This window comes from Typopeltis vanoorti, chromosome 8 (assembly GCF_054136105.1).
Source record: "Typopeltis vanoorti isolate ZY-2024b chromosome 8, IOZ_Tvanoo_1.0, whole genome shotgun sequence".
Classification (NCBI taxonomy): domain Eukaryota; kingdom Metazoa; phylum Arthropoda; class Arachnida; order Uropygi; family Thelyphonidae; genus Typopeltis; species Typopeltis vanoorti.
Genome location: NC_143556.1, coordinates 74,515,148 through 74,537,761, shown reverse-complemented (window position 1 = coordinate 74,537,761; position 22,614 = coordinate 74,515,148). Strand labels below are relative to the sequence as shown.

The following is a 22,614-nucleotide window of genomic DNA, read 5'->3' as shown; positions in this document are numbered from 1 at the left end:
AGCAGCTGCTGCCGCAACATCTGCACTTGCCGGCTCACCAAATAATTTGACACTATGGCACTTACTTCGAGACTTAAATCTCATGAACCAACCTTTGCTTCCTAAAAAAGTTTCTTCGCCTCCGTCTTTTTAAGATCTTCAAAAATTCTTTTTGCTTTCTCAGTTATAACAGCCTGCATCAGAGGAATGTTTTTCTGATTCAAGTCATCCACCCATAATGATAATTTTTCCATTTTCCAAAATTGCCCCCAAACACAACATCGCTTTTGCAACCGATGGATCAGGGGATTATATCATCTTCAAAGCCTATTACCTCTGTATAACATTTATGGAAATGGTAAGAGTCTTGGACACTTCAGGAAAAACTATTAAAAGACTAATCGATATTTTGAAGGGCATTAACAACATCAAGGCAGCTTGGGACAAGTGTCAGCAAAGTGTTTAAAAGGAGCATGGCAAAAACTTCTTCCAGCATTTATGCACGACTTCGAGGAATTGGACCAAGAGGAGAATGTTATTGAAGACGTTACCAAGCTTGCGCAAGAGGTGGGATTGGACAATATTACAGATGAAGATGTGACAGAAGTCTTAGAGAGCCATGATAAACCACTTTCGAATGAAGACTTAAAAGAATTAGCTGAACAATTAAGTCAACATCCAAAGGAGGAGAAAGAAAATTAAGAAGGTCCTCTGAGAGATATAAAAACGGCCAATTAACAGCGTATCCTTGCAAGCATAGAGACATTGACTGATGAACTCCGCAAAACGGACCACGATTGGGAATGGAGTGCGAACGTAAAAGGAGTGTAATCGCATCTATTCGACCTTACACTGGACTCCTTAAAGAAAGATAACACTGGATACTTTTTTCAAAAAAAAATGCAGGTGATCCGAAACCAGGAACTTCAACATAGAAATATAAATTATATGTAATATCTTTTCGAAGTTTCATATTTTTTGTATATAATTTTGTTTTGTTTTCATTATTAATAATTTTATTTTAACAAATGTATGTATCATCAAAGCTCTAAATGCACATGAATAATGTTACACATACTTCATGTGCATATTTTTTGAATGCGCAGAACATAACTTTGTACTTCCCATTAAAATTGGGTTTGTTTTACGCCGATTCGGTTTACGCCTGTTTTTTTCAGGAACAGTAGTGAGGCATAAACCGAGGGCTGCCTGTACTTCATTGTATATGAAACTAAACACATGCTTGAATATACAGTCAAGTACATTCATAGTGTACAGTGCATGATAATATCACTACCACTTTATAATTAAAGTAATACACCAAACACCCTTACATTAAAATGAGCTATTTCTTGTTAATTTTGCATATACTAAACTTTCACTTTATATTACAATAAATTTGCCTCACCATACAAATTAGTGAAAAAATCCCAACCTAAACCTCATAGATACTTTATTCTAAAAGAAATCCACTTATAGCAAAGTATTTGTGGTTGGTTCCTATAAATTTGCTGTAGCAAGTCAACTGTATCCTTTTTACTGTACTATGTTTTTATGCTTTACTATTATTGACTGCCACTGCCATTATTCATTAGTACAGCAAAAAAATAATTCTGTATTGCACTCCACATAACATGAGATTGCAACAGATGTCACTGCAGCTTTGTATCCTCAGTGGCAACAAAAATTCACTTTTGAATACTTAAACTTTCAAGTAAAATTTTGCATGGAAGTATTACTTGATATACTAAATGGGAGATTAGGTTTCATGTGATAATGTTGTAATTAAGCCATGTTTGAGGAGAATGAACTATGTGTTTAAGTGAATGAGGAGAATATTGCATATATATTTAGAGAAGGGAGGTATGGTAGGAATAAGAATACACATAAGATCAAATTGAAAATATGGCCAACTAAAAAGATAACATTGTGATAAACATGCCAAATACTACCATGTCATAATTTGCATGAAATGTAGACCATAATACCAATAATTTGTGATCCTAAAACAGCTTAAATTTCACATTAAGATTATTATTATATTGTATATGTTCGTTATATTGTATACCATACTTAAATATTTAAAATAAAATTAAGCGCAATATCTGGAACATATCAAACATAATATATCTACAAATCTAGTAAGTTTATAAATAAACTTACTAGCTTTGAGTATTCTTTTCTCTAAAGAAGCGAAAAATTTCTGCACACAATCATACATAAATTAATATTCAATTTTAAAAGAAATTAAATTCATGACACTAAATAATATTAATAAAATTACATACTCTGGAATGCTGCAGCTGCAGCTGATGATGACATATCATTTGGTCTACTCCGTTTATTCCCATTGATTCCTGTAAATGGAAATAGCACTTAACTACATATACATGAAAATCATCATTAAAAATTTATATTAATTGCAGGCGAATTAAAATGTGAATATCATTAAGATAAGTTATATATTAATATTAATGCTGATGAGAAATGTATGCAAGAAATTGAAACAGGGTTTTGGAGCTCATTTGGAATACATAAATAAGTTAGTTTCTCTCTTCATAAGACTTGAACACAACTGCATTCAGGCAGACTACCAATGATTTGTATTCTAGGTTTCTCAAGGATGAGAAAATGATCCAGAGGTGAATGACCAAGGTCTTTGAAACTACCTATAAGGTTAAACTAAAGGATTGCAAGTTTACAGAATTTGTCGATAGCTAGAAAAGTGGAGATATGATATAAAACTACTGTACTAATAATGTTTCTAAGATAAATATAGAAGAACAATGATACATATATAAGAAGAAAACAAGGGATCACTGCTGTAAAATATATATAAGAGTACAGCTTCAGGAAACCCATTTACCACTTTGTGTGAATAATGATTAACATGAGCCTCCCATAATGAGCAACTGTGGAAATGCGCAGATAATTTTTTATGAATGTTTAATGATTTTTCAAACCACTAATAGCTAAGTTTGTATTTAGAAGGAAGCCTCCAAAGCTCAGTCAGTATAGATGAAGTCCTTTGGTCAGAAAAAACTGGGTTCCATTCTTGTCAATGACGCGAGGAACCTTTATCTAGTCTCTTTTGACTAAAGGTGAATTAGCCGGTCTCATATGGAAGTAGATGATTTTTTTCTCCCGGAAACTCTGATTTTTTTGTCCATCAGAACAGACAAAATGGCCAGTAGAATATATGCAATTTACAGACAAGAACTTAGAGGCATAGGGGTAACTGCCTTATCCTCGTATTACAGTTAGGAAATCCAAGGATACTTGGAAGGCTGTGCGCTTAAGTGCCTGTTAAAACCACTGATAATAAAAGTGTATTTAGAAGTTTAGCTACCTCTGCTCATGGATTATATGCTGTCTACCTATGTATTTAATGTTCCAATGAAGACCATTAAAATAGAAATCAAAACACCAAGTTGCAACTTAAGTGTGGGAGAAGAAAAAAAAAAATCCAAACAGCCAAGAGAAATGTTATAGTGAATGCTTATAATTAACTGAAAAGCTAAAAACTCCGTCACGAAATTTTAAGATGTCTTTAAAGCAAATTATTCTATATACCATTAAATACATATATCAAGTTATACTATATACCACATAAAAGCCAATCACCTTGTTATCAATTCACACACACAAGAGGACATTTTTCTTTTGTGAAATTTGTACTCCAACTCATCAACATTATAGATTTCTTGGCTCAATAGAAGTAAAAAAATAACACCAATTTAATGTAAAAATTCTGCCCAATTTTATCATTATCCTCAGTGATCATCTACACAAACTACAACTGTGATGGTTATAATCACGCAGAAAAGAATACTAAAAAATAAGGATGTACATGGTGTAAGTATAAAATTAATAAATACGAGGGCTATTTAAACAAGATTATGTTCCAAAAGTAGTTTGAAATTCGTATTTAGGTTTGGATCATGAATCAGAGCTACAGAGCTTTCTGATAGCTTCTAATATAAGACATTTAAGTCTTATTCCAATAGACCTTGCATCAAAAGCACAATGAGCCAGTATCTAATGCAATGACTTCAACCTGGTTGGCAGAGTAGACAGTGATGCTGAATGTCTGTAGGTAGATGAATTGCCTAGTGTGAGTGTTACCTTGCTTACTGGAGACCTGAAGTGGCTCAAAAATGGTAAATCAGATGCAAATAAACTTGCTATTTACAGTATGTACAAGACTGGACAATTCCTGATAAAACTGACATAAGTAATGGAAATTAAAGAACAGACAGTTGTTTAATACTAAGAGTTGAGAGTTAATATATTGGAAAGAAAATGGATTTAATATACAGAAATTTTGTTATGAAAAGCATCCATAGAGGGAGATATGCACTCAAAATAATTTTAATGCCTGACTTTTTGAGAAGGATAATGGACTGTAGCAGTCTTAGAATAATAACCTAGAAATGGGAGTTTTATTTCTAGAATATATATTTGATTCCTTGATTCCCCCCCCCCATAAGTGTACAAATCTGATAGAGAAAACCTTTCCTTTAGTGTTCTTCATGAATTTGTTCTCTGATGATGTTATAAATAGAATATAGCTTTGATGTAGGCTTTTTCCCTCCCCTACTAGAATGATTTAGATCAAATCACTGTCACTTTAGCTTACTGTCTGAAATGTAATATAGTTTGTCTTTGTACATGTGTATACTCCAGACAATGACTTAATATAAAGGTCGAAGCATCGGGAAATTGAAGTAATTATTCCTAACACAGTTGTGGTCTCCATAATTTTACTGACATGAACACTGACATAGAAGAGGTCAGAAAACTGCAACGCCACTACAAAACAAAGCCATATGGAACAGTGGATACTCAAAATGATCTATGTAGTAACAGACAAGTGCTGGAAAACAATTATGTAAGAGCTAAAATTCAGCAGAAATGTACCTTCTGCTAAGTTTTAACCCCTTTATAGCTACCCCTGCATGAACTGATTAGGCTGAAAATTGTTTACTGATTTTTCCCTTTTTTTTTTCTGACAAAAGGAAAAAACCATTATCAATAGCACAATTCAAATAAGGACTTCATCTAGAAGATTACTTTGGGACTGTCTAGCTTACTGCAATGCACAAATCTGTAATAACAGAGTGAGCGTGTCAGCTTTAGTTATATTATCATTCTAATTAATTAAAAAAATAATTTAAAAAAAAAAGAATCTGAGCTTTGTTCTTGTATACACTAGAAGTTTTGCCTTATGCAGATAGCAGCATCAAATCAAATTTTACTGTAAGTGATAAGGAACACTGCACAAACCTTTCTCAATGTAATAAATTCATTATTGAAAACTAAGTAACTATGACATAATCAAGACCCTTTGAATAAAATCTCATCTTTCTATTATCTACTGCATACTACATACACCACACATACAAAATAATAAACACATACCACATAACAAACTTCTCATTATGTGGAATATTGGTTACATCAGTCATATTAAATTATTAAAATGCAATCTGCTCATCAACATCTTTATAGCAAAGATGCAACAATTTATTTTAAATGATTGTCAATGATTAATTCTGCAATTAGGAATGACAGCTATTTTAATACATCAATTTCTGATATGTATCCTCGTTGTGCATATGAGATACTATGACGTTATTACATGATTAAGTTTCCAGCAATTTTTTTTTTCTTGGCATGAGTATTGCTTGTCAGCACTATTACTGTCATATCTGCATATCTTCTAGAGAACTTCTGACTGCAATCTACTCTTAGTCTCCCTTGGGGTCTTTTTCTTGCCATCAAACACTTTAGATAAGCTCTGCTCATACATACATACATTCATTAATGCTAACAATATTAAAGTTCCAATTATATATTTGGTTTAATCCTTTATCCAAGTGTAAGCAAACAAAGTTTGCACCTAAAGAATTTTCAGGACTGGGGCAACTCGTAGCAAAGGTGGTATATGACTTCACATCACTTTGCACATGGAGATGTGCAAAGCACATCTCCATGCAGACATGTATAATGCTATGCATTATGGGAAGGGTCACTACCCAGACCGGTTTCGATCTGTATTGAGGTCTCATCAGTTGGAGCCAGACCCTTGGATAAAGGATTAAACCAAATATATAATTCTTAGCATAACAAAGTAAAAAGCAACTTCCATCAACCATCTCTAATCCAGAGAATTTTAATAATAAGATATGACACCTTTTGGCAACTCGTATATGGAAATGACTTCTGCATTACTTCCACCTTGGTATCACCACCTCTGGGTCTGGCTCCCAATGATGAGACCTCAATAAAGGTTGAAACCGGTCTGGGTAGTGACCCCTTCCCATAATGCATAGCATTATACATGTCTGCAAGGAGATGTGCTTTGCATTATGGGATACTAAGGCAAGTGATGTGAAGTCATACCACCTTTGCCACGAGTTATCCCAGTCCCGAAAATACTTCAGGCACAAACTTTGTTTGCTTACACTTGGATAAAGGATTAACCCAAATATATAATTGGTAGCATAACCAAGTGAAAAAACTTCCATCAATATTAAAGTTCCTTCCAAATATCTTCATTTTTACTATGACTACTATTCATGCCATCTGTTCATTCCCTTAATTTTTCTCAGAACTCTCATATCTAATGTCATCATCATCATCATCATCAAATTCCTGCCATGTACCCTCAAGGGGTGTACAGGATATGACAGTACTACATGAAAAAATTACATCATTACTAACTTCCTATCTACAATTTTCCTCCAAAGTCTGTTACTTGTCAAGACTCCAACATTATCAGATCTTATATTTCTATCGTCTAAGGCACTTTGTACCGTATCAATCCACCTATATCTTGGTCTTCCTCTGGGTCGTTTTCCTGCCAACCTGGCTGAGAACACTTGTTTTGCTAATCTTTCCTTGCCCATTCTATTTAAGTAACCATACCATCTGAGATTAGCTCTGCTAACGCATTCCTGGATGCTGACAATGTCAAGTTCTTTCCTAATATCCTCATTTTTAATATGATATTGCCATTGATGCCATCTGTTCACGCCTCTAATCTTTCTCAGGACTCTCATATCTGCGGTCTCTAGTCTTTGGTCAAGTGTTTTACTTCTGACCCAGCTCTCAGATCCATAAGTTAAAATTGGTTTGAACACAGTCTTGTATACAGCTAATTTAGTGTTCCGACTAATTTCTTTCTTATTCCATATGAATTTATTCAATTGACTCCCCACGATACCAGCTGTGCTGATTCTGTTGTCTATTTCTATATTTAGTTTACCATCTTCAGTAAAAATTGTGCCTAAGTAGCTGAAATGTTTTACTTGTTCCACAGGTTCTCCATTCACAACACAGTTGACATTTTCAATGATTCTGCTTTTTTCATTGTCTTTGTCTTTTTATTGCTGACCTTCATACCATATCTATTACAACAGCTATTCAATTTAGTCAGAGAATCTTGCAGACTTGTAGCGGATTTATTTAGAAGTATAACATCATCCGCATAAAGCAAAGAGCTGACATTAACATCTCCAATTTTGATATCAGGTTAAATACCACATTCCTTCATAATGTGATCCATATAGATAATGAATAACAGAGGGGATAATGTACATCCATGTCTCACACCAGATTTAACATTAAACCATCTTCCTGTACTTCCTTCAATTCTAACTGCTGACTCACAATTCAAATAAAGACTAAGTATTGCTTGATATAATGCCCCATTGACACCATATAACTGCAGCGTATTGAATAGCTTCTCTCTTGGCACCTTGTCATATGCCTTTTCCAAATCGACAAAACTTAAATACAGATCTTTGTTATATTCCCATGCTTTCTCGACTATTTGTCGTAAAGTGAAGATCTGATCCTGACAGCCTCTATTTGGCCTGAATCCAGCTTGTTCTTCACCAAGCTTTTCTTCCACAATTCTTCTCAACCATTTCTCAAGTATACTTGCATAGATCTTGCAGGAACACTCAGTAGGGAAATACCTCTGTAATTCTCACATTCAGTTTTATTTCCCTTTTTATATATGGGTACTATGAGAGCTCTACTCCAATCATCGGGAATTCGTCCCTCTGTCCAGGCTTTCTGAACTACGCAGCGCAGCCACTGTAAGACTCTTATACCACCATACTTCAGCGTTTCTGGTCGAATATCATCTACTCCTGCTGCCTTTCCACATTTCAAGCCTTTGATGGCTTTTTCTACTTCAAGTATGGATATGTATTCCTGACTGCATGCCTGGTCAGTGTTTTTTATCACTGTGCTGTCATCACTGCTCGTTTCATTTAGCAGTTTTTCAAAGTAATTACTCCATACTTCAAGGATATCTTTTTCTCCTGTTTTCATTTCACCTTTATCATCTCTAATTCCTTTTACAGCACTCTTTCCTCCATTCCTAAGCTTCTTCAACAACCTCCAGAATATTTTGCCACCTTCTTGATATTTATTTTCTATATTCTTGCCAAAGTCCTCCCATGACTTTTGTTTAGCTAGTTTTACACACTGTTTAGCTTTCTTACATTTGTCTCTGTATTCTGTAAGAGTAAAAGCTGACTTATTTGCCAGGAACTTTTGATATGCTTTCTTCTTTTCCTTCACTGCCTCTTTAACTTCCTGTGTCCACCAGGGAGTTCTGATTTTTTTATCCTTGCACACAACCTCACCACATGCCTCTCTGGCAGAATCAATCAATGTTTCCTTCAGAGTTTGCCACTGAATCTCCAAGGTTTGATTCCTGTTCTCAAACTCATTCATTTTCTTTTCAATAATATTTCTGTATTTTAGTCTACAGTTCACATCTGAGAGCTGCTCAACTTTTATTCGCTTTAAAACTTTCTTACATGTTATTCTTTTCAATATGAAATTCAATTTTATCCTGCTCAAGACTAAATAGTGATCACTTCCAATTTCAAATCCTCTGTACACTCTGGTGTCCTGCACCAGGGAGAAAACATCACTATCAACAATAACATAGTCAATGAGACTTTTCTTATTCCTAGCCTCTTCTCTCCATGTGAATTTGTGCACATTTTTATGTTGGAACATGGTGTTAGTAATAACCAGTCCATGTCCTGAGCAGAAATCCAACAGATATTTGCCATTATTATTAGCTTTGCTCTTTTCTCCAAATTTTCCCAAAATATTTTTGTATGTCTCACAATCATTTCCTACTCTACTATTTAGATCCCCAAAAAGGACCAACTTTTCCTTTTTCATTGTGTCAGTTGCTTTTTCTAAAGCCTCAAAAAATTCCTCCACTTCTACCTTAGTAGAACCTTCTGTGGGACCATAGGCACAAATAAGTCTCATTGTCCAGTTCCCCATTCTCATATTTGGCCACATTACTCTACTTGAGACTGACTGCCATTCAAGAAGATTAGCCTCGTATTTTGTGTTGAATACTATGGCTACTCCTTCTTTTCCTTGATTGTCATTGCCTGAATATAACATTTTGTATTTATTGCTCAGAAAGATCTCACCAGTTTTGGTCTTTTTTGTTTCAGTCACCCCTATTATGTCGATCTGGTACTTATCTAATTCCTCAGCTAGCTATCTAATGTCTGGTCTTTGCTTTATTTCTAACCCAACTCTCAAAACTGGTTTGATCATTGTATACTGCTGGTTAGCGTTTTTAATTTCTCTTATGCCATATAAATTTATTCAACTGGATTCCCACCATACCAGCTTTGCTTATACTGTCTATTTCCCTATTTAATATGCCATCTTCACTAAAAATTGTACCTAAATAGCTGAAATATTTTATTTGTTCCATTGCAAAATGCAGCTCAAGTTTTCCAGATTCCTTGTGTATTTTCATATAGCTTATCTTTTTATTACTGATTTTCATGCAAGTAAGTTACAGCTGGTATTCAATTTATTTAAAGAATTCTGGAGATGTGCACTGAATTTGTGTAGATGTACATCTGAAAAATAGAAAAAAAAATGACAGTTTAACATCTCTAATTCTGATATCAGGTTTAATGCAACTCGTTCATGAAGTGATCTATATATGACAAATAGAAGTGAAGATAAACTGCACCCTTGTCTTGCAACTAATTTTACAAACCATCTTTCTATACTTCTATCAATTCTAACTGCTGACGTGCAACTTAAATAATGAGTATGTATTGCTTGTATGTTCCATTTACCCGTGTAATCAAGAATTGCTTAAATCTTGAATGAACAACTGTATGTGGATTTCTATTAGCCAAAGATACCTACTACTGATACAGTGATCAAGAATTTAAGATCAGGAAGGAGGGAACTACTATATCTAAAAATTATTATATCTTTATGTTTATACACACAGAATGTTTATTTATTTTTAAATCACAATCTATCACAGAATCCCTGGTTACATCTTACAGAACACTTTCGTGGAACAAGAACCACAGTTGAGAAATCCTGGTAAAGAGTAAGGGTTCAAAGAAAATAAATATGACAAATGGGATGCTAGAGCTCTCCTTCACTATAGAAAACTGGTATTTAATTTGTATACTAGCACTAATATGGATGGTTTAAAAGGGTGATATTTGCTGATACAGAAAAAAGAAATGTAATAAGAAATTATTGAAAAGTATCCCTTCTGGATGACTTCAATAGACAAATATAAACAAAGAAGAATGGATGCCATTTTTTTTTAATACATTTTTTTTCCCATTTGTATTGAGAGGATTTACAGACTATCATCGTGATCATTGGACAAAGATTTAGGAAGCTAGAGAATTAAGTGTGACAGTACACAGGGAGTTAGAAGCTCAGAGAATGTACCATAAAAGGTGGCACAAAAATACCCACATGTTGAGAGGAGAGGAAACTAACAGGGATAAGCTCTGACAAATAGAAGTGTTTGTTATGGCTTTGGTTTGAAAACAATGAAAAAGGTACAAAAGGCATGTGGCAAGTAAGATGATATTTAGATCATAGAATGTTTAATATGGATAGAACAAAGGATGACTGCAGAACAAAGGATGACTTCATATCCCTTTTTTGCTTGACAAATAAGCAAAAAAGGGATATGAATATAATGGGTGAAGAGAAGAGATGTTTTAGTAGATGGAGGAACAAACAGAAGGTAAAGTCATCTCTGAAAGTTGAACAAGAGCAGAGCATGGTTCACATCAAAGTGAGAACAGATTTTCATATGGTTAATGAAACGGTGGTGAACGGCTTAATAAGAACGTGTTTGAGACTGAACATTCTAAGATATCATGAAGGTAGTCCAATAACTAAACAATACACTACTCCAGGATGCAAAGTTCCATCGAGGTATAATATCACTGGATATTCATGAACTCAGCCTATTTAGCAACCCATTTAAGTGTTGTGTGTAATGCAGCATTCAATAATGGCATCAGCATTAATCACAGATATGGGGAAAGTCTTTTATGGACATGTTAAAATAAACAAGTACAGAAATTATATATTAGCTGTTACATGTAAATTTTCTGTGGAGGCAAGAGATTTCAAAACAAATTCTGGAGGAAAGGTTACTAATGAATTAAAGAAAACTGAATAAGATTATTATTATATTAATAATAACATGTATAAATTTCACAAAAATAGGAACTTATTGCTGAATAAATACAAAAGCTTATTTCATTTTATGTTAGAATCCTTTTTTTTTATCCACTAAAGCATATACACCTTTGGCTTCTCTTTACATAAGACCTAATGTTTCTATTAGTTACATAAATTGGCTTGCACACATAAGTCTTGAGTCTTGCTTATAATGGGATTTCACAATAGCTGAATAAACTAATACTTGTTATTATGCACTTTTTCCATACCTTGACAGTAGAAGAATAGAAAATTAAACTAACATTAAGTCAGTAGCACAAAATGAACAAATGCAATTATTGAAAATAAATTAAGTCAGAGATAAAGCCAATACAATAGAATATAATCAATTATTTTTGAAAACCATTAACAGCATGATTCCAAAATTAAACAATATACTTCACATATGGTGTGAACTAGCAATCTGTACTACACTGGAAGACATATCTTTCTCCTCTGTTCCAACATGGACAAATCACCAGTGAATGACATCACTGGTTGTTACATTTACCATGAGCATGTATTTATCTTAATACTGAAACACAGCTAACACTCAGAAAAGTAGAACTACGCCAGGTTGCCAGACAATTCATGTAATTATGAACAGACTAATTTTTTTAAAAAATTAGTTGTTGTTTTTTTAGTTTTTTTTTTTATGGGTTTAATCAATGCTGGCTCAAGATAACTGAGTCAGTGGCTTAGAGTTATCACTGAAGTAGCTTAAAACTCGCATCTAACAACTGTACACTTTTCAGTACAGTGTTTTGTACAGAGAAAATCCAAGATTGTGGTGGGGCAAAGAACATTTTCCACTTTGACCTGAGATCAGCTGCTTTGGCTTTGATGAATCCATCCCCCCCCCCCACACACACACCACCATCAGGATTAGGCTCTGAAACAGCATTACTAGACTTTTGTAAATCTAGTACAGTTTACTACAAAATAAAAAAATATTTCAGGTACAGGTCAAACTCAGCTTTTTTTCACAGGTAAGATCATGAACAGGTTCACGCGTCTATGCAGAAACAAAAAGGAAAGCCACCAACAGAGAGAACTCGAAGGCTATGATGCTGCACCCTTATTGCTGAGGCAGTTACATGAAGTAGTAGTAGTTAAGGATTTAGACAACATGGAAATCCTTAATACGAACATGGCAATTTATAAGCCACTTCGAACATTCAATAAGAAGAATAGTGATTTCAAACTGCATGATTAAAACCTAAAGACATTCACAGATATCCATGCTAAAACCCAGAGTTCACTGGCTGAAAAGTAAAGATGCTATCCACTGGGCCAAGCCAAGACACTGATTAGCAGCAAAAGGTGCTGCATTAATTTGAATCCAAGTCTCTAGAATCAGAAGCCAAGCTTAGCCAGTAAATAAACAGAAACTTACAACCCCACCTTAAAGTCACACTGGATTTTTGCATTTTAAGAAAGCTGGAAGCCATATGATGTGCCCACATAAGAAACTGCAGAAATCAATAATGGAACCGAGTTTTTTTGTAAGAAATGTTTTCCCTCTTGTTCAAATCAGTTTTTAATTGAGGGAATTTGCCTCGTTATGCAATGAGACATTAAATTTGTTTAAGTTGTAAATCACACATTGTTTAAAAAAAAAAAAAAAGGTTATTTATAAACATTACAGTTAGCATAAATTTTACAGAATTTTTTATCTCACTTTTGAAAGTGCAATGCAAAAATCAATCATTCATTGTGCGTAAAATTTTCGGACTACTATGGGAAGCCTCTATATGTAAATTATGAACTTCGCCAATGGAGAAGTCATTTTGTTACGTGACATGACAGCAGGTTATCCTTCGCTGCATAAAGAGCAAAAAAAAAAAAAAAAAACTTTTATGAATTTAATATATAAAAACGTACGCAACAACTATTAGGTATGGTAATGTTTCATGGCGCAAGTAACTTCCGGTAAATCATCAAATATATACTAGATACTGCATATAACAAAATTGCCCAGAAAATTGACTGGCTATGGAAGTTTCCACAAACCCTCACGACCATGACCATGCTGGCGACAAACGGCTGGAGCACCTTATAAAGAAGAATCACGATACTGCAATTTCACGTCCTTAATTTTTATTTTATAATCCTATAATGCATAATGTCGTCAGTTTCACAAATAGCGTATTATATATACAAATATTCGAATTATGTTAAATTTTGATATTTATAGACCTATATGAACTTAACTGAAAAATAAGCTACCTTATCGCATAAAAGCATACAGAAACAGAAATATATAATCATACCTGTGGTTTCAGTTATTATTGTCGCCATGGTACTGGAAGGCGGTGTTATAAAACAGTAAATTTCCTTTCAATCTTCAAGAACGAGAGAGATATACCTAAACAATAACACCTCAATTCCAATAATTAAGCCCTTTCCTTTGATCTTCTTCCTTCCTCCGCGCAAAACGACTCAACCTGTATGTGTTAACGGTTACACTCCGGAAAGCTTCCGCCTTCAAAAGTAGATCGGAAGAAAAAAATAATTTTTTAAATATTTCAAAAACCTCGCCACTATTAAGAAGATATTTACTTTTATTTTCTAAGTTACTGAATGCACCCGAATGCCTTTTGTGGTGCAGAATTGAAATATAAATGCAGCATATACTTTACAATTGCAGAGGTTTCGCAGCTGCAATACATCCACGTCGAGAGATGACGTCATCAATGCAGGACGCGTACTGAGAGTGGAAAGTCCAAGGATTTCATAAAGATAATAGGAGTAGGTATACACTGAAAAAGTAACATAACGCAGAAACCTACACTTTTTGTCAATGCAAATTTGAAAGTCAAGGCAACAGTCATGATTTTAGAAAAGTTGCAAAAAGTTAAATTAATAAATGCAATTAAGAGTTCCAATTATTAATGTTGAAAATGCTAGAAATAGTGTATGCAGGAAAGGAAAAAAAAAGGGAAGAAAGAAAATGTGTTTCCATAAAAATAATCATATATACATTTTGCTTATTTGCAAAACTTTATAGAAAGTTTCAACCTAGGGGATGGAGTGTAATTTAATAACTAAGCGAGAAGAGGCTTTTTAAATGACAGCATTAATCTGAAATAGAATTCCAACCCCCCACACAGACTCAACAAGGTATACCTTCCTAGATTCAATCGTGACAGATTATTATACTGCATATACTGAAGATCACATCGAGCAGCTAATTAATATTTTAATATACTAGAAGCGTTGATATATTATTTAGAAGTGTTCATCTGTAAATAATGTTCACGCTGGTAGAGGGGGGAATCAATTCCCCCAGCTCTCTCTCTCTCTCTCTCTCTCTCTCTCCTGTTATCACAGCTTCAGTATTTCCCTGCCTTTTTGTATGTCACGTCACACAATTAAACATAATTCTATTCAGTTTGGCCCCTTTGAAATTTCTAGATAACTGTAGTTCTATTTTTGTAACATCGAAACGTATCACTAATGACACTAGTATATTTTGAAATAATAAAATAAATCAGTAACGAATTTCTGGTTGTGTTTAGCAGTCATTCAATGAATCAAAGAGCCACACAAAAGGGCTCGGAATGCAGATTTCCAAAAATTTGGAGGACAAAACAAAATAATTCTAATCTTGAGATTAGAATTATTTTGATTTATTTTGATTAGAATTATTAGAATTATAATTCTAATCTTGAGATTAGAATTATTTTGATTTATTTTGATTAGAATTATTAGAATTATAATTCTAATCTTGAGATTACAATTATTTTGTGGCATAATTAAAATTAATAACTTAACACGTATAAAACCAACAGTAATAACTTTAATGAATTAAAGGTACAAATATTTCGTACTGAAAGTAACAGTACATCATCAGTGTAGAACAAACAATTAAAGGAATGGAATACAAAGTGCAGAACAGTTGGTGGATTATCCATTAAATTGTTGCCGCGTGCCAGAAGATTAATATTAATAAAATATTATTAAATAATTCTTAAAAACTATTTCATTGATGGTTGCATGAGATGAGAATCTCTCAAAAGTTTGGGAGAGAGAGAGACAGTCATTTCGATTCAAATTCGGCCGATGTAAAAGAGCTTCGCAACTTTCTTTAAAAAGGCGTTCATATTTAAACCTGCATCTGTGGAGAAGAAAAGCTTTATCGCACTGGATATTATGTTTAGTGTCAATGCTATGTTGTGCTAGACCAGACTTATGAGGTTTCATGTATTCGATATAATATTGATGTTCCTTCATTCTTTTTTCCACAGAACGGTCTGTTTGTCCATAGTATGATAAATTACATTCACATGGTATCTGGTAAACACTAGCTAATGATAGAGGTGCCAGTTTGTCTTTTGTAGATGGCAACAAGTGAGAAATTTTGATGTACTGTTACTTTCAGTACGAAATATTTGTACTTCTAATTTATTAAAGTTATTACTGTTGGTTTTATACGTGTTAAGTTATTAATATTAATATTAAAGGCAAAATAATAATAATAATAATAAAGTATTGCACAAATATCACTGGAATAAATTTGTTTCATTTCTATAGCTATGATTCACATCTTTGCATTCATTTGAAAATAAATCGAGATAACAATTCGAAGAATAACAGTAACTATACATAGGCTTTTAATATACTTTGCACATTAAAGACACGTTGTCATTTTTAACGCAATACTTATTTTTTTTCTTCAAGTTTTGTTTAATTTTAATATTCAAACTCTAAAAAAAAAATATTAGTAAACGACGATTTTGAAATAAGATTGACATAGGATTAATCTATTACTATCTGTAAATAGTGCAGAAATGTTTTATTAATACTGGATATATTACAGCAGAAGTAGTAATATAATGAGAAATTGTTTCTCGGATATGGTGTGGCGGGAGAGAAGGAATTGAAGTTACTAATTTTTTATATATACAATAATAGTGGTATTTTGTCTTTAATTTTGAGTTATCAGAGCACATGATTATGAAATTTTTGAAATTATAATGATGTAAGGAGAATGCTAAACAATTCCACTGTTCCAAATATACGCCTAATTAAAAATCACAATTTTTGCCATTGTTCTTTCTTCCATCATCAGATTCCATATATCTTTTACTCATACTCAATAATAATAAAAGATGGAATAAAAAAAAAATACACTGTCGCAATACTTAAGAGGGACATTGTTATGAAGTATAGTATCCACTTAGCGCATCACTATATAGCACCACCACTTCTAACTACTCGATCACCCAGGCGCATATTTTCTTCCTATCAAAGATTAGACAGTTGCCTGTTCCGCCTTCACTGATCTTTCTATCTTGCAGCAGGTCTATATTTATGCAGTGATTTTAGTAGCCGATATCTTTCCATTCTTTATAAATGTCCTTTCCATTTGTATCTATATTCCTTGATCTTTTCATTTGCGTTGTAAATTGCTTAGCTCTCTTCTAATATCTTCACTTTTTATATGGTTTAATTGTGGCCACCAGTTAATTGTTCTTAAAAAAAATCATTTCTACTGCTTATATTTTACTTTGATCTTTCTTTTTAACAGTTCACATTTCTGGACCATATAATAGAGTGGGAGTGGCCATTACTTTGTAAAATTGAAGTTGGGTTTCTCTCTTTATATATATATATATATATATATATATATATTCAGTATCATTTTAATTGTTCCACAAATTTTTTGAAATTTCTTATTCTTTCATATATATATTTGTCATTTAGATATGTTATTATGCATCCCAAATAGTTAAACTGTGTCATATTTTCTGTTATTTTATCTTCCATGACTATTTTTGATATAAATATGAATTCGACCATGACCTTTTTTTATTATTATTTGCGAAATTTTTAAACTGTATTGTTTGACTTATTTTGGTTAATTCGTAAACTGATCTGTGGAGATCGTCTTCATTGTCTTGTGATTTTTTTTTTATTTAAATGTCTTTATTAGTATTGTTTTTACTTTATTCATAGTGAATATTCACTTTTGGCTGTGTTGTTCGAAACGCTGTCAGAAGTCTAGTCTACTACTGTTCTCTAACCTCGTCATGTATCTGGAGACATTTCTATAACAGTGCTGTAGAATCCAAATTTTGTGCTGCGAGAATACCACATGAATGCAGAAAACGAGGAGTAGCCTTTATTAGAATCTAACGAGCAGGTGACAAAATGCGCAGTGTTATTTAAATTTATGGAAATAAATTTATGGAAAAAAAGATTAAAAAGCATTATACAGAATACTTCTTCTTCGTCTATGATCTCTTGTGCTTTTAAGCGTCGAGATTTTGCCAAAGAGGTTTCCATGCCGTCCTGTCCAAGGCTTATTGTTTTGCTTCTTTCCAGTTAATTCCATTCTTTTCAAATTTTTCTTTAATTTCCTTTTGCCAACCTTTCCTGGTTTGTTTCTTTTTCCTATTTTCTGGATTTCGTGCTTGAACATAGTATTCGCTATTACTAAATTATTTGTAAGGCAAAGATTTATTATTCTTTCTCCGTTATTATTACGGGTTATTTCTCCTTGTGATCCCAACACTTGTTTTGTTTCCTCATCTACTTGATTCCCTACTCGGCCATATGCAACAATCACAGTGAATACTTGGTTATCTGATTTAAAATCCATAGTGATTGTCAACAACCTTCCATTTATTAATTGCCATTTAGTAATATATTCTTTGAGATCTGGTTTAATTATGCAAGGTACCCCTTGTTTGCCCCCATTCTCTTGGGTTTACCCCTGAATAGAAAAGTATATGTCCATCTTTCATTTTCTGGCAACCTTGACCTTTCTTTTTTGTTTAGAATTTAAACTTAAAACATAAACTTTTTTGTTTAGAATTTAGAATTTAAAAGATTGTTTCTGTGATCTGCTAGCAGATCACAGAAACAATCTTGAATTTTTAAATTCATCTATTAATTCGTTTTCTTTTCCATGTAGACTTTTAATGTTCCATGTTCCATATCTCATGTACCTTTTTCCTCGCTTTGTCATTAACCATTTAGGCTGTTCGGTTATCTCTTTGTTATTTCTTTTAATGGGAGAAATTTTAAGGATTGTAGGGGGATTAGCCTTCAGCACCCGAGTCTGGTGGTGGGGCTGCCACCTTTAAGGCTCCCAGACCAGCCTATGAGAGAAGTGCAATCCTGTTGGTCCGCGGGAGGCATTTTATTTCCCTGCTACCCTTCATAGTAAAGTATGATGAGCATTCCCCGATCCGCCACCAGGGGAAGCGCCCGATGGGGGTTACAGGTGTCTTCCTGTAATTTGTAAAATGTAGTTGAACTTCTTGCTATTGCTCGCTCCTCCATTATTATGCTATAATACGCTGCTAACGAATGGGGGAGAGAAAGAGATTATAATGCGTGAAGAAGAAGAAGAAAATTTCAATCTCCAACATGGGGGGACTTTGACATTCTAACATGTGTGTGTGTATATATGTGAAGAGGTTGTCAATAATTATTGCTTTGTTATCATTTAACAGACATTCTAATGTGTATGTTTGTGTGTGTGTGAATATTTATTGCTTTGTTATCATTTTAACAGTTTTTTTACTATTATTTTTTAATAATTTAACTTCTTTCATTGTTTTCATCGGTAAATGTGACGTTGGTCGCTCAGATTACCAATCGTTATGGCTGAGAAGAAAGAAAAGAGGGAGACGAAGCCTGGATATCGAACGTCATTTCACATGACTAGTATACAAAATTCCAGCCTATAAGAACATATTTCTACTGCCACTATCAATCGATTACTAGGAAAATTTCTTGCCATTTCGGTAGGTCGTGAATTACATCACGTAGTGAAAGGATCTGAGATGGCTCACAGTAATATCTAAAGAAAGACAGGTCGTGAAATAGGAAATATCGTCATTCACCTTCTTAAACTTCATGACTCATCCGAAATCTCATAGATCACAATGATCCGCTGTATGTGATTCACCACAAAATATCGAATTGTTTCTTATAACGGGTACTTGTGATACTTTGTGGCAACTTCAGCGGAAAAATGAGCCTCGGTAGCTCAGTGCTCAATCGGTATAAACAAAAGTCTTTGGTTGGAAAGACTTGGTTTCGAATCCCGTCCAGGACGCGAAGAACCTTTATCGAGACTTTTCAACTGAAAGTGAGTTAGCCGGTCTCAGGGTGCTTTTCCTTCGGAAAGTTGGGTTTTTCGAACCGCAACCGAGAAACTTTTCCCGAGGGTCTTTTTTCAGCCGATTCCTCTGTGTGTGTGTGTGTGTGTGTGTGTGTGTGTGTGTGTGTGTGTGTGTGTGTGTGTGTGTGTGTGTGTGTGTGTGTGTGTGTGTGTGTGTGTGTGTGTGTGTGTGTGTGTGTGCGCGTGTGCGTGTGTGTGTGCGTGCGTGCGTGCGTGCGCAATACATTTTGATCTTTGACGTCAGTAGTAAGTAGAGTTTCTTTCCATCCTAATCCTGATAATGTGTTTATCAGGATTAAGAAGAACTGGAAGCGGCTGCAGTTGCCCACATTCGTCACTTTTACCAAGAACGTCCATAGCAAAAAAGTGCACCCAACCCGCGCTGATGGTAAAAGGGCGAAAATAGAAAGCCTAAAGATTTCCATAAAGTCGCGACACTAAAAAAAAGTGTCGCCTATTCCCTTTGAGGAATTCAAAACGCTAGAAGATGCTTTTATTTATTTATTAGAAAAATAATACATCTTGGGAGAAGAGTAATTTCTTCGTGGCGTGTAGACAGAGTACATTTATGCTACATAATTGTAACTTATTATCACTGCAATTCTGTTTTCTTCTTAATTTGAAATAGATGAAAAGAGTATCTGTCGAGAGTCAAGTTAATCATTGAACAAACGCAGTCGATTAAAAAAAAAAAAAAGAATGGAATATGGCCAAACATCATTCTTTTTTGTAATCCCATTCTATCTAACATCAGTAGTTATCAAAACCTAAAATTTTATTTATTTATTTATTTATTAAGCGTGTGAAGTTTAGTATGTCTGGAAACCGAAAATCGAGTTTCCGTTATGGCCAGTTGCTAATACATAATGAATATTATGTTTAGAAGTTCATATAATATATAGTTTATGGACCCAGTTTATATGGTGATTATTTTAAAATGCAGTCTGAAACTATTAGCGGGAGAAAGCCTACCATTGCTTACTCCTATAATGTTTTAATTATTATTATTACTATTTTGTAATTTCGTTATCAAACATAAAATTGAAGAGTTGTAACTCTCACAAGTATAAATTATTGTTCCTAACTTAATTCAATTTACTGTACTTTCCTCAGAATTTGGATACTTGGATTTCGTGATACTGCTAACAACCTGTTATCTCAGGAAGTACATTCATTCCATTTTTACTCTCTTTTTTTTTTAATTCTAAAATTACTAAAATTTTAATGATCAGAAAAATTAGATTCTAATTTTTCTAATCATTTAATATCAAAAGATGAACCTTTTTATAACATTTATTGATTTTGATTACATGACTCTCGCCCGAATAAAGTTATAAACCTAAAGTACCTTATTTCAGTAGGTGGCCTAACAGTTATTTTTTTAAATTATTTTTATTTTATTTTGCATATTTCTTTATTTTTTACTAATCCAAAAATCTAGTTTTAGAAACCAAACGTTGAACTTTTACAAGCCACTTCAGGCCTCCAATAAGCCCGCCGGTGCTCTCCCAATAGGGAACGAAATTCATTTCGTACTTAAAAACATCTGTAAACATTCATGTGCACAACTGCGAACCTGCGACCTGTTGGTTGTAGAGCGAATACTCTAACCAATAGGGCAGCCAGACTGGCAAAAATAGTTATAATAGTTTATAATAATCAAATAGTATAATATATTACTAGTTATAATAGTTTATAATATAACAGTTTTCATATACAGTTGGACCCACTGCATCGAGAACTCATTTTTTGACAAATATTGAGACAATAAAAGTTCTGGAATGATGGGAGAAAAATTCTCTGTCAGTTGGTTTACGATACCCAAAACAACTGAGGCTTTAAAATGAATGTATTATATTTGCATTCTTCTAGTATTCTTCGCTAAACATTTCTTCAGAACAATTGAAGATTCTGCAATCCATATAAAGTCTCTATAAAGACCACATCATTAACAGCATTGATAAAATCAGCAGTAATAAAATTTCGAAATCTTTTTTTTTTTTTTTTCATGTAGTCTCTCATTGAATTTTAAAAGCGAATGATTTACGACTCTTCAACTGTTATTACCTGTCGGGTAGGGGAGGAGGAGAATAATCTTTCACTACACAGTAAAACTTTAATGAGACCAGTTTTTCTTTCCCAACTCAGCAATATTACTTTGCTGGTTCTTTTCAAAGATCGCTTCTTATGTTAGATCGATAACTACTTCTTACTGGCAGCTGCATTTATTGGGTTGACTAGTTATGCATAATACATCAAATAGCCGAAAGGATGGATGGACAACGTATTTGTGGTACGGCACAATCTGGAATTCATGACTAAACCTCCAACTCCAAAGTTAAACACTAAACTTTTATCAAGTCGCCTTAAAGCAACAAATGAATATTTGTAGATATATTCTTAATAATGAAACAGAAAACAGGAACAGATACAGCATTAAATTTTAAATATGAGGATTTCGTGCCTATGGCGTTATACTGATGCAATGACAAGTCCTCTCTCTCTCTCTCTCTCTCTCTCTCTCTCTCTCTCTCTCTCTCTCTCTCTTGGAATAGCGGATTTTTATCTCGTAGAAACATGCCCTAAGCACATACACAGTTTACAGGCATAATATAGCAGCTTTAGCATAATCTGAAACAATCAACCAACCAAACGTGCCTATGGCCTATTAAAAATGATAGGAATAAAGAAGAAAAAAAATATTTTAGTCATTAGCGACACAAAGAAGCAGATAAACTGGTTCTGCTTTCTTTGTGGAGACCTAAATAACGGGATATAAATTAAACACAGGACATATGTAAATCTCTGGAGGAAATTTGGAAGAAAATAGCTGAACTGATAATAATGGTAAAAGTCAGCTGGTTTTCCCTTTTGGTCACCTACCGGTCATCAATAGGAACATAATGTTCCAGAATAAATATATGTGTATATTAAGG

The 22,614-nt window shown here is 33.6% G+C and overlaps 1 protein-coding gene across 1 annotated transcript in view; it reads right to left on the bottom strand.

Moving 5' to 3' along the window:
- sxc (O-linked N-acetylglucosamine (GlcNAc) transferase sxc) overlaps positions 1-13,975 on the bottom strand; it is a 176,352-nt gene extending 162,377 nt beyond the window's left edge. The window contains exons 1-2 of the mRNA XM_090397287.1: positions 13,812-13,975; positions 2,268-2,336 (exon numbers count right to left, since the gene is read on the bottom strand). Of these exons, the coding sequence (XP_090253413.1) occupies positions 2,268-2,336; positions 13,812-13,839 (97 nt within the window). The 5' untranslated portion in view covers positions 13,840-13,975. The remainder of the gene's footprint in view (positions 1-2,267; positions 2,337-13,811) is intronic.
- Between the last annotated feature and the right edge of the window lie 8,639 nt (positions 13,976-22,614).